At 35.6% G+C, this 12,649-nt stretch overlaps 1 protein-coding gene across 3 annotated transcripts in view; it reads right to left on the reverse strand.

Annotated features, from left to right (window-relative positions):
• Nucleotides 1-12,649, reverse strand: part of ANKRD31 (ankyrin repeat domain 31) — a 174,833-nt gene that overhangs the window by 125,886 nt on the left and 36,298 nt on the right. For all 3 annotated transcript variants that reach the window (XM_054488525.2, XM_054488523.1, XM_054488524.1), the window contains exons 6-10: nucleotides 11,324-11,367; nucleotides 7,338-7,907; nucleotides 4,911-5,188; nucleotides 4,267-4,376; nucleotides 92-247 (exon numbers count right to left, since the gene is read on the reverse strand). In XM_054488525.2, the coding sequence (XP_054344500.1) occupies nucleotides 92-247; nucleotides 4,267-4,376; nucleotides 4,911-5,188; nucleotides 7,338-7,907; nucleotides 11,324-11,367 (1,158 nt within the window). The remainder of the gene's footprint in view (nucleotides 1-91; nucleotides 248-4,266; nucleotides 4,377-4,910; nucleotides 5,189-7,337; nucleotides 7,908-11,323; nucleotides 11,368-12,649) is intronic.

The following is a 12,649-nucleotide window of genomic DNA, read 5'->3' on the forward strand; positions in this document are numbered from 1 at the left end:
TTAGGCTCACTTTGCTATACTTTCCTAAGAGTGATTCAGCTGAAACTACAAACCACTCTTAAGATAACTGTGGGTGGTAATCCTAACTTACCAGCATAACTTGGCTGATTAACATTTCCACCTTTTTTTATACAATGATGAACAAGATCAGCATCATCGTGTAGAGCAGCCTTATATACTAAGTTCTCTCCAAAAATGTTTCTCCGGTTAATGCTACCAAGAGATATTTTGTTCACCTTCATTTTTTCTGAAATGAGAGAATGAACAAAAGAAAAAAAATCATTATTTGAATATCAGAAGGAATACGGATTACAAACCACAGATTTCAAACTACAAACTTCACAAACATAGGTAACAGGATTAACTCAGTCAATAGTCTAGAGGTGAAGTATATTACATTATGAAAATATTCATCCATTAACCTATATATAATATTATCTATATACAAAAAGGAAAAAGAGACAAATGTCACTAGTCTTAAAATATTTGAAGTAAACTATAAATCATGATAAACAGTGTATGTTGATTGAAAACCCATGAAAGGTGCATATATGAAAAGACTAACAGATAATCTTCTTAAAAGTTCTGGTGAAAAGGATTATTTAAACCTAGAATAATATATGATCAAATTTAATAAAATGTTATATTACCAAATGTCTTATAAAACCATGAGGAGAAAATCTCAGAGGCATATAAGATACAAAAACTAATCCCAGTTCCCTTTTCCAGAAAGGGAATGCAAAATTCTCTTTCTTGGCTAAAAATAAATTAATGAAATTAAGCAGAGAACCATAGCCTTGATCCTTGCAATTGTTTTTATTTACTAAGCCAGAAATGCACGATTAAAATACTTTTCCAGATAATGTATATCAAGTACCAATTCTCCACTGTGCCTCCTAAAATACTGAAGCTCCTCATTTACATGTTCCAAATCCTGTCAATTTGGAGGGCAATACTCATTTGGATTTTCTGAATTTCAGAATAGCCTGCTGATAGCTTTTCCAATCTGTATCTAGCTATCCTGCCCCATCCTAAAACCTTACAAAGGTAACTGAGTACTGCAGCAGCTTTCTTAATGGATGACATATCAACTGCCTTGCCGTTTGACTCCCTTGATTCGGTCCCACTGTATAACAAACCAAACTGCTGAACTTTGAGTCTACCTTCTTGTATACCAGACTACAAAGCATTCTTTTCCCACCAGACAAATTGCATGCTTACCATAATCAGAGCAGTCTTTACTTCCAAATCTGCCTGTGCCAGTTGTACTTGTTATATTATAATTATGTAATTTTCTGATCTTAGGGAGAAAGCATTTAGTGTTTCACAATTAAGTATAAAGCTGTATGATTTCTGTAGATGTCCATTGTCAGGTTGAATTCCTAGTTTGCTGAGAACTTTCACCAGGAACAGATGTGTTAGATGTTGTCAAATGCTTTCTATGCATTTATTGAGATGATCATATGGTTTCTCTTTTTTAGCTTGTTAATATAATGAATTACAGCGATTGGTCTTCAAGTGTAAAACCAATCTTGAATTCCTAGGATAAACACCACTTGGTCATGATGTATTATATAATGTTGGATTTGATATGCTCAAGTTTTGTTTAGAATTTTTTTTTTTTTTTTTTGAGACAGGGTCTTGCTCTCCATATTCTTCTCCAGGGTACTGCCCAGGATGGAGTGCAGTGGTGCAATCACGGCTCATTGCAGCCTCAACTTCTCAGGCTCAGGTAATTCTCCCACCTCAGCCTCCTGAGTAGCTGGGACTACAGGCGCACACCACCATGCCCAGCTAATTTTTTGCATTTTTCGTAGAGACAGGGTTTCGCCATGTTGCTTAAGCTGATCTCAAGCTTCTGGGCTCAAGCGATCCACCTGCTTCAGCCTCCCAAAGTACTGCGACTCTAGGCATGAGCCACTGCACGTGGCCTGTTTAGAATTTTTGCATTTATATTCATGAAGGATACTTAGTCCAATTTTCTGTTCTTATAATGTCTTTGATTTTGGTATCAGTTTAATGATGACCTCATTAAAATGAGTTGAGAAGTGTTTCCTCATCTTTAATTTTTTGGAAAAATTGTGTGGTGAACTGGTATTATTTCCCCCGTATATATTTTGTAGAATTCACCTCTGAAGGTGTTACAGACTGAATGGTGTCCTCCCAAAACTCAAACTTGAAGTCCCAGACCAATAGGACTGGATTGAGGTGCTTATATATGTGTGTGTGTGTGTGTGTATTTTTTTTTCTGTGAACTGCTTGTTCATGTTCCTTATCTATTCATGTTCTTTTTACTTTTTTCCCCCAGTTAAAAAATTTTTAATTAATTATTGTTATTATTATCTGACATGTAAAAAGGGATACTTATTTAATGTATACAATTCAATATACTTAGGGACAAATATATACCCATGAAACCATCACCACCATTAAGGCCATGACATACACCCCTGTTCTTTATCCGTACTGTTTCATATGAGTTTTTTGCATACTAATGCAATTAAACCCTTGTCAAAGGATGCTAATATTTCTTAGCTATTTGATATTTGATTCTCCTTTAGGGTATATTTCTATGCAATTTTTTTAATGTATGTAGTTAATTTTATCATTCTTTAAAAGAACTTTTACCATTCTTTTAAAGGTATGTAGTTAATTTTATGATTGTAAACTCAGAAACCAAGAGGATTTAAAAAGACTTTTTCCACACCAAGGTTACAGAAAGATTCACTTACGTTTTCTTCTACAATTTTATTTTTCATTTAAATCTTTGATCAATCTGAAATTAAAGTTAGTGTAAGGAATATTATGGAAATCCAATTTTGTTTGTGTTTTCCACTACCTATTGCTTAGTCTTTCTTTTCACCACAATTTGAGATGCCATCTATATTACATATCTGTCCCATATCTCACTGTAGCTGGCTTCTACATCTAAACTCTCTATTCCGTTTCACTGATTTATCTGTCTATTCCTGCTCCAGTGTCAAATGACTTTAATTTCTGTAGCTTTCTAATATGCTCTCATACTATGGTGAACAGGTCCTGCCACTCTAACTTTTTGCTTTTATTTTTCAGAATTTTCTTGGCTAGTCTCTCATATTTACTTTTCTAGGTGATATTTAGTATTACTTTGAAATTTTCTCATAGCTACTCTCTATCCCTGTAAAAGCAATACAAAATAAAACAAAAAAAATAGCAAATAAATAAAAATCTGTTTTTGATGAGATCTCATGCATTTCTAGAATAATTTAGGGAAAACCTTCTTACAATGCTGAATCTTTCTAGTCAAGAACAAGGTTCTTCTTTCCATTTATTCAAGTATTTTTTACATCTCTCAGTAGAATTTTTAAACTCTTTTCTTATAAGTATGATACGTTTCTTATTAGTTATAAAAGTATTTTCTTTTTGGAACAATTATAAATGAGATAATCTTTTACACTTTCTAACAAGTTAATACATACATATATGTGAAAGGCATTAATTGTTGACTCCAGCTTATCGCATTTCTAAAACTTTTGAAATAATCTCAGACTTACAGAAAAGTTGTAAAAATAGAACAAAAGACTCATCCCTTGTTAACATTTTGCCATTGACTTTAAACCATTCTTTCTTCTAGATACGTATGCATCCAGACACATGTATACATAAAAAGTAACTTTTATACATCATGCCCTTTTACTCACTAATACTTTAACGTATATTTCTAAGGACAAAGATGTACGCATATATCGCTGCAGTATTATTACCAAATTCAGAAAACTTACCTCTGATACAATATTATTTTTTCATCTACAACCCATATTTCAGTTTTGTCAATTGTTCTACTATCTATTATTTTTTCAACGTTTCTAGATTCTCTTATTGCTTCTGAGAGTTTTTTAGTTCAATCTTTTGGATGTTATAGGAACAAAGAAATAAGATCTAAGAATAATAACAATTGTGCCTTGTCCTTTCCTTTATTCCTCCTGATATGCTTTTTCATAGCCATATGCTAGGTTAGTCACACATGTAAATTTAAAAAGAGGTCTGTAACTACTCTTTCCAAAGCAGAACTATAGAAAAAAGTACTAACCTATGAGTCAGAAGTTCAGGATCAATTCTCAATTATGCTACTAATGAGCTGTATGATTCTGGGAAAAACTCTTAACCTATCTGAAATTCAGTTTCCTCATCAGCAAAATTAGAAAGTTGAGAAAGATAATCTCTGAATCCTTTCTACCAATTCTGTTTGTGTAAAAGAAATAGAAAAATACTCAAAATATGCATCACCTTTTTTTCCTGAAAATTGTTCATTTTTCCTGATCTGTTTTCCATTCTTGAACCTGGCTGAATGCATATTCTTCTCTTTACCATCAATCATTAAAGCCGGATCCTGCATTCTTGAAAAACAACGTATTTTTTAAATGGCTATAATGGTTTTTGCAAACATTCACAGAGAATTACACCAATTTTTGAATACAATATTAAAACTCCAGGGTATTTTACTGAGCTGTTCTCAAGTGGCGTGGCGGTTTTAAATATGGAGATGGATCCTACAGGTAATTCTGCAGCAGGCATGCCAGTCATCACGGCTTCTAGCCCTCTCTTTGTGCGACCTGTGGGTTTCTCTTCTTTAGGATTAGTCATCTACAAGTGTGAGTATTCTGAATCTCCTGCTCTTCACTCCCCAAATTGGCATGCCACTATCCACTCTATTCACCCTCTAGAGAAAAAGATGCAGGCTCTTTGCAAGGAAAAAGCCTTGCTCTGTGGTATGGTACTGATCAAAAACTGCAAAATAAAAAAGCAATAATATAAAAAATAAAGCTCTTTCCCCTGTGTTAACTGTATACTGACCCTGATGTCCCCAAGCATATAATTATCTATAATGTCTATAGCATACCTGGAGATAAAGACATAATTTCATTGCATACCTGAAATTCTGAGCTGAAGAGTTATTTGTTAGGTCCTCACAGCCAAGGACTTTTGGTAAAATCTTTTCTGGCATCTTATACATGTGATCTGAGTACTTTGCATCTCTGCTTACTTTCAGTTTTTCTAGTCTGGATGATCTCCTCAACACACACGCAGTTTCCTGATCAGAGCTATTTGTCACTGAATTTGAATTTCTCTTATTACTTAGTGGTTCACAAGAAGTGATATTTTGATGAGCCAAAGTTTGCAATCCAGATGGATTTGGGTCTTGCAGAGTCTGCAAATACGTAAATACATCCACAAAAAATTACAACACTGCAAAAAAATTAAAACTATAAGAAGTTAAATTTTGTCTTGACTTTTGATTAAATTAAAATGCCTATTATAGGATCCAAGTACAAGAATTCATAGACATATGTGGACATAATGAAAGATTTAATAATAATTAATGTAATAAAGGACAATGCAGATTTAAAAGCTTAAGAGCATAAGTAAAAATGATTTTGATCAATATTTATCTTGAAAATTCAAGGGCAAATCTATGGTCACTCTAGGAGTTTTAATTTTGCAAGAAATTTAGAATGTAGAATGATGAGATCTGCAAAAACATTAGAAATGTCACACTAGGTTAGATCAATGGACTATTCAGCCTAGGGTTTTATTATCTGACGCAGCAGTAAGTGATATTTTGTGGAACAAGATAGTACATAACCTCCAATACATTGATTTTAAAAGGTTAACAGTGTATCAGGAATTGTTCTTTCCCTTAATAATTCATTATAGATTTAACTTCCATGAACATATGTATTCTTTATACATATCATCTAAATCTTTCTTCAGCTTACTTACATATCCGTCTTGCAAAGCTTCTCAAGGTAACAAGCTCCATATTTTTATTACAGCTGAGTAAATGAGTATATTATTTGATCTGTTCTAAGTAAGTCTCCTTTCTACTTAAGAGGGTTTATTTTTTCTTTCCTTTTGAAAACTTGCTAAATTCATATTCACTGTATTAATATCAATCATAATTTCCTACACTTTACTCATATCCCTTCTTTTCATATTAGAACACTGCAATGTTTAATCTTCATGCCCTATCTCCATAATTAGTTTATCTTTTTCTGGTTTTTAAAAAATATTTCCTACACTTTACTCATATTCCCTCTTTTCATATTAGAACACTGCAATGTTTAATCTTCATGCCCTATCTCCATAATTAGTTTATCTTTTTCTGGTTTTTAAAAAATCCTATGTCAGTTTTGAGATTTGTTAAGCAGAACTTCATGCAGTATTATTCCAGGTATGTATGCTGCAACACGAGCTCAGCATTTTTTTACACAAATCTTCACAAGGATGTTCACAGAAACATTTTGGTAATCGGAAGAGAAAAAGAAAAGAAAGAAAACAATCCAAATGACCATCATTAGTGAATTGATTAAATAAATTACAATATATTCACACAGCGGAATACTATTCAGCAAATTAAAAGATTTAAGTAGTGCTACATTTGCTGACATTGAAAGATAAACAAAATACATTATTAAATTTAAAAAATAAGTTGGAAGGCATTATATATAATATAATCCCATTAGCATAAAATGAACTAATATAGAATATGATGGAAATAATTGGAAAGAGATACACCAAACTGTTAACAGTGATTATCTCTAAAGAGTAAAACTGTGGAGAATATTTGTTACCATATTATTATGTAATTCTGTAAGGTTTAAAATTTGTTTTATAATGAGGATGCATTATTATTATAATCAGGGAAAAAAATAAAGATTATTTTTAAAAACAAAGAAACTGTCAATATGACAAAGGGACTTTGTGAGTGACAGGCCACTACAGGGCCTCCAGGCATAATACTACAAGAATTCTAAACCCCAAGAGCTATGCCACCTGACAGTATTCTCAGACATAGAAGTCAAAATTCTGCTTAAGCTAGGCATATTTTTTCCCTCCCCTGGCATCCCAACTGCATATATTCTATGTCAAAATGTAAATTAATGTGGGGTTTCCCATCAGTACTCTGCACCCAGGTAGACATAGTGATTTTCTGAGCCAACAGAGAAAATTTTAGTAAAGAATTCTTTCCTTCCTACATATAAGCAATCTAATGATATGTCTTCTCAGGCCTGTTGGGAAGAAATCTTTCTATTTTAACTTCTTAACTCCTTGAAAACTCTAACTTAGGAACTTCTAAAAAGATCACTCTATGCTTCCAAGTCACAAAGTATCTTCTGGGTGTTGATATTTGGGTAGATTTGATTTTAACACAATGAAAACTTGTTGAAGTTTAAAAGGCAAAATCATAGACTCATATTTTCAGCTACTTGCTCCACTGAAAGATGCTTGTCCTATAGCTCAGCTAACTTGGAACCATGTTCAAATGGTGGAGTAGAACAAAGAAATTCAAAATTCACCTCTGCTATTTGTGTACAATCTTCATTGGTCTGAGACATATTGAACTCCACTTCTAAACATTCATTTCTAGCAGTGAGAGTGCCACCTCCCTCTTTTCTGTGACAGATGGTTTCCACCTTGGCTTCTGACAATGTGTTCAGGGCTTCCAATAACTCAGCTGGCAATGCATCATCCTTTGCGTTTTCTAGTAAATCTCTATGACATGCCGACCAGGCATTCAAAGGTATTGATATGGAACTAAGAGAGTCACTCAATGGGTTCATCAATTCTTTACGATCAGAATCACTTACTAATTCAAACAATCTTTCCTCCTGGGTGCTTTCTGGTGATGTAAGTAAACTTTCTAACGCAGACACAAAGGTTTCAAGAGAGCTTTCTTCATCCTTACTTTCTTCAGAAGTTATGGTCAATGTGACTTCCTTTCTAGGCTCAAAAAATGTATTTGGTGCTGCTAAGATCTTCTCTGGCTCTATTAATGATGTCTCCTTTACAGCAACTGTATCAGATACTGTAATAGCAGTGCCTGAGAGAAGGCTAACTTCAGGAGAATCTCTGCCTTCACTTAGTTCCTGTGTATTACAAATAGAAATTACATCATTACAGCATATACAATAAAGTATTTAAAATGAAAACTTTATAGTTTTATAGTTTATCTTGTTTGTAAGCTACCCTCAAAATTTATCATCAACTTTCCTTCCCTTCCATAAATAAAGGGAATACTCTTTATTGCTTTCCTATACCAAATCACTAAATACTGAAAACATGGTTAAACATTTAATAATAGACCAAGAGCATAATTGGCTGGACCATAATTACGGACGGCAAATTATTCATCTAAGTTTAAATTATCTGTGCTAACAGAAGAAGCAGAGATGGTATGGATAGTTAAATTAACAGATGATCTCAAAGCTTCATAGCCATTAATGGTTATAAAATTCTTTATTGCCAAAATGTCCTATTTGATTTATAAAATTATTAACTAGGAATAAAATTTCACCTTCTTTTTGTTCCCCCACCTTTGTAGGAATAAGTAAATGTGGAGTAAAGAGGCCAAAGGACAAGAGGTCAGAGGGAAAAGGTGGAGAAATGAGGGTACAGTTATGTATAAATATTACAAGCCCTAGCTGTAAATGAATGGCTCCGAGTTGTGGTTATTTTAAGCAAAAAAACCCACTAAACTTAACATTTCTAAACGACTATTATTTCTCTAAGACATCACCTTAATAGGTTATACTTGTTCTCACAATGTTTTTTTTTTTTTTCTTTTCTTTCTTTCTTTTTTTTTTTGAGATGAGGTCTCACTCTGTCACCCAGGCTGGAGTGCAGTGGCGCCATCTCAGCTCACTGCAACCTCCGCCTCCAGGGTTCAAGTGATTCTCCTGCCTCAGCCTCTTGAGTAGCTGGGATTACAGGAGCCTGCCACCATGTCCTGCTAATTTTTTGTACTTTTAGGAGAGACAGGGTTTCACCATGTTGGTCCAGCTGGTCTCAATCTCCTGACCTCAGGCGATCTGCCTGCTTCGGCCTCCCAAAGTACAGGGATTACAGGCATGAAACACCGTGCCCAGCCTCACAATGTTTCTAATACTCAAAATACTGTTAGAATCCCTCTTTTGAAATTGCTTTCAGAATGAGTTTATAAGCCATTCAAGAAAATAATGTGCTTTAAAGGCACTGAAAAATTTTCGAACACTAAATACTTTTTATCGGCCTTAAATAACAGAATGGGTTTCAATGACTTTGGTTTTTTCCAAAAATCAAATCCACCATACCTTTGACAGGATGTGCTGTAATTTGTAAGCCTTCTAATATTCTAATCTGGTATGAGTGAGAGAAGCAAAACCACTTTATTCTTCTTCCTCCTGTCCTTTTCTACCTGCCACCTTTATGTACTTTGTATATATTAATAGCATACAGCACTTAAGAAAACATATTTATTTGTTAGCAATGCTAACTATAATTTTCTCAGAAAGATAAAAGGAATATGCAAGAAATTCAAGAACCAGATCCTACTCACTCTCTAAGTCTCAGTTCAAGGCCTCTCCACTATTTGAAGTCCCCACACCAGGTATAATAAAGTATATACACTGGGCTATGTCTTAAAGCAATTTATTTCTAACTTAAGATTCAAGACATAAATACCTAGGACATTAAATAGAAGACAAATAATGTCATAGAACACTTATGGCATAAACTAGTGTATATCAAGCAGTTGCATTTATAACCACAGAACCAGCCCAAACTGGCCGTACTTTGCTGGTAACAGAATGTCAAGTCATCTTGCAGGTATAACAGGGCCAAAACTGCAAGTCATGTAACGCAGCCAGAACCTTGAACCAAGAAGACTGAAAAATGACTCCCCCTCCTCCTGAACCAAGAAGACTGAGAAATGACTGGAACCTGACCACTGGTACTCTTTCTGAAGCAACAGGTCTGCTGGCCAGAAAGATTTGGTGTTAAAATCTGCCTAAATATACCTTACCGTAAATGGTCAAATTTGAGGCCTAATCAGACTCTGCCAAGCCAACATTCCTAAGTCCTTTCCCTTACCTTCTGCCCCCTTAAACCTGTTCCAGACCCTAAATAGAGGACACAAATTTGAGCTGCCTCTCCTGTTTCCTTGCTGGCCTGTCTCACAATAAAGCCTTTTTTTCCCTCAAAACCCAGTGCCACAGCATTGGCTTCTATGCATATCAGGCAGCAGGCCCATTTGCTTGATAACATACAAAGCCTAATGTCTTGCAAAAATGTGTTTTCTGGGGAAGAAAAAAATGGAGGCAGTGGAGGGCTTTCATGATTCTTTGAAAAATACTTGGTTGAGCAAAGTTAAACAAGTTATTTTGCGACAGGACTTTCCAAACCATGTGCATTGGGGAACTTTAGGACACAGCATTCTCCAAACATTTTTGTCCAAAAAAATCCTTCTCCTCAGAAGATCTATTAATATTATAGAGTACAAGCGATTTGGAAATAATGACATAGTCAGTAAATAATGAATGCTAGAGAGGGAGCAATTACTTTGGTCAAGATCGCCAGAATTATCTGAAATAGATCCACAGAAGAACAGGTACTTGAGCCAGAAATTAAAGATTTGTGGAATGAAAGAATGGAGGAACACACATTTACTAAGCACCAACTAGGTGCCAGACACCATGAACCATCATTGCTCGGTTCCCACAATACCTGTAAAACAGCTATCGCTGTCCCTATCTTACAGATATAAACAGTTATCCTTGGAACCTAGACCTATCTGGTTTCCAAATTTTATGTTATTTCCCATCTTCTGGCTCCTGATTTGAGCAAAAGCATGAAGGCAGGAAAGTGTAAGGTGTGGCTGAGATAAAGTAAGCTACAGGGACATCCTGGGCGAGATGCCAAGACCCAGGGTCTGCAAAAAATTAAAAGAAAAAAATTAGCTGGGTGTGGCAGTATGGGCCTATAGTCCCAGCTACTGGGGAAGCTGAGGTGAGAGGATCTCTTGAGCCCAGGAGTTCAAGGTGGCAGTAAGTTATGATCGCACAACTGTACTCCAGCCTGGGCAACAAAATGAGACTTTATCTCACTGGGGAGGTCTTTGATTGCCTAGTATCCCTGAGGAAAGCGTGAGTTCATTGTAAGCAAAGCCAGTCCTACAGTCCTCTGATTCTCCATAGCACCAAGTACAAAGCAAATCCAAAGCAGGAAGGAACTTGGCTACATTATCTCAGAAACTAGTTTGATAACAAGTTATGTATTTCTATTCTAGATAAAAAGTAAGAGACTTAACAGTACTGGATAAGAGACACAGATCAAGAAAACACTTTCATTAGCAATAAGGAAGAATAAATATGAAAGAGGTGATTAGACAAGAATAGATTTCTATCTACCGAAATGGTTTAGTAGATGAGGGTGAGGGTCTAAATGAGCTTGATACTTTAATCGACATAATTTTTTTAAAAATCTGAACTCACAATCTACATAGTTAATTTCTGTTATACAGACCAACCTTTTCTATGTGTGGCAAAACTTCAGGACTTTCAGCCCCAGGCCCTAGAAAAGAACAATGCGTTTTCATTCCAGTTTTATGGAAGCACTAAAAACATACCTTCTCAGTTGACATTTCATAATCACATAACTTAAACTCCCTCAGTCAAGTGACACATCATATATTTTATTAATATTAATATTACATAAATTTATTAGTATAAAAGTATTATTTTGGAAATGAAATTATAAAATTCTTGCATTTCTTAAAAAATATTTTATATAGCTCCCCCAAAATTGTAACTATTTGGAATTATTTTAGCTAAAAACCAAGAACTCTATTTTGGCTGACTTATACTAAGTACAGCATTTGTAACTACATAAGAAAAAGACTATCTACTTTCTCAGTGTCATTATCTCTTCCACTACAGGTACTTAGAGCTTAAATGGACTCATGCTGTCTGGAGTTAGGCATGAAAAGAAATGCCCCTTATAGGGGTCAAAAGGACAGAGGGTTATCCTAGACACTATGGAGATTGCTGCATTGCCTCTGTGACTGCAAATTCACTATCTACTCTCACCCTGCCCCCTCCGAGCCAAGCTGGCAAACAGCAATTCACACCCAAGTTAGGTTAAAGGAGGATCTGGAAAAAAGATAGTTCTCCTCCATTGTTCCTTTTACATTCTTTCTTTCTTTCTTTTTTTTTCTTTTGAAATGGAGTCTCGCTCTGCAGCCCAGGCTGGAGTGCAGTGGCATGATGTTGGCTCACTGCAACCTCTGCTTCTGAGTTCAAGTGATTCTCCTGCCTCAGCCTCTTGAGTAGCTGGAATTACAGGCACGCACCACCATGCCCAGCTAATTTTTGTATTTTTAGTAGAGGCAGGGTTTCACCATGTTGGCCAGGCTAGTCTCAAACCCCTGACCTCAAGTGATCCACTTGCCTTGGCCTCCCAAAGTGCTGGGATTACAGGTGTGAGCCACCACACCCAGCCCATTTACTTTCATCATCAAGACCCAAGTATTCTGGCCAGGCATGGTGGCTCACGCCTGTAATCCCAGCACTTTGGGAAGCCAAGGTGGGCAGATCACTTGAGGTCAGGAGTTTGAGACCAGCCTGGCCAACAAGGTGAAATCCCGTCTCTACTAAAAATACAAAAATTAGCCAGCATGGTGGCACACACCTGTAATCCCAGCTACTCGGGAGGCTGAGGCACGAGAATTGCTTGAACCTGGGAGGCAGAGGTTGCAGTGAGCCGAGATTACACCACTGCACTCCAGCCTGGGCAGTAGAGCAAGACTTCGCCTCAAAAAAAAAAAGAAAAGAAAAAAAGACCCAAATATTCTGAC

This window comes from Pongo pygmaeus, chromosome 4 (assembly GCF_028885625.2).
Source record: "Pongo pygmaeus isolate AG05252 chromosome 4, NHGRI_mPonPyg2-v2.0_pri, whole genome shotgun sequence".
Taxonomy (NCBI): Eukaryota; Metazoa; Chordata; class Mammalia; order Primates; family Hominidae; genus Pongo; species Pongo pygmaeus.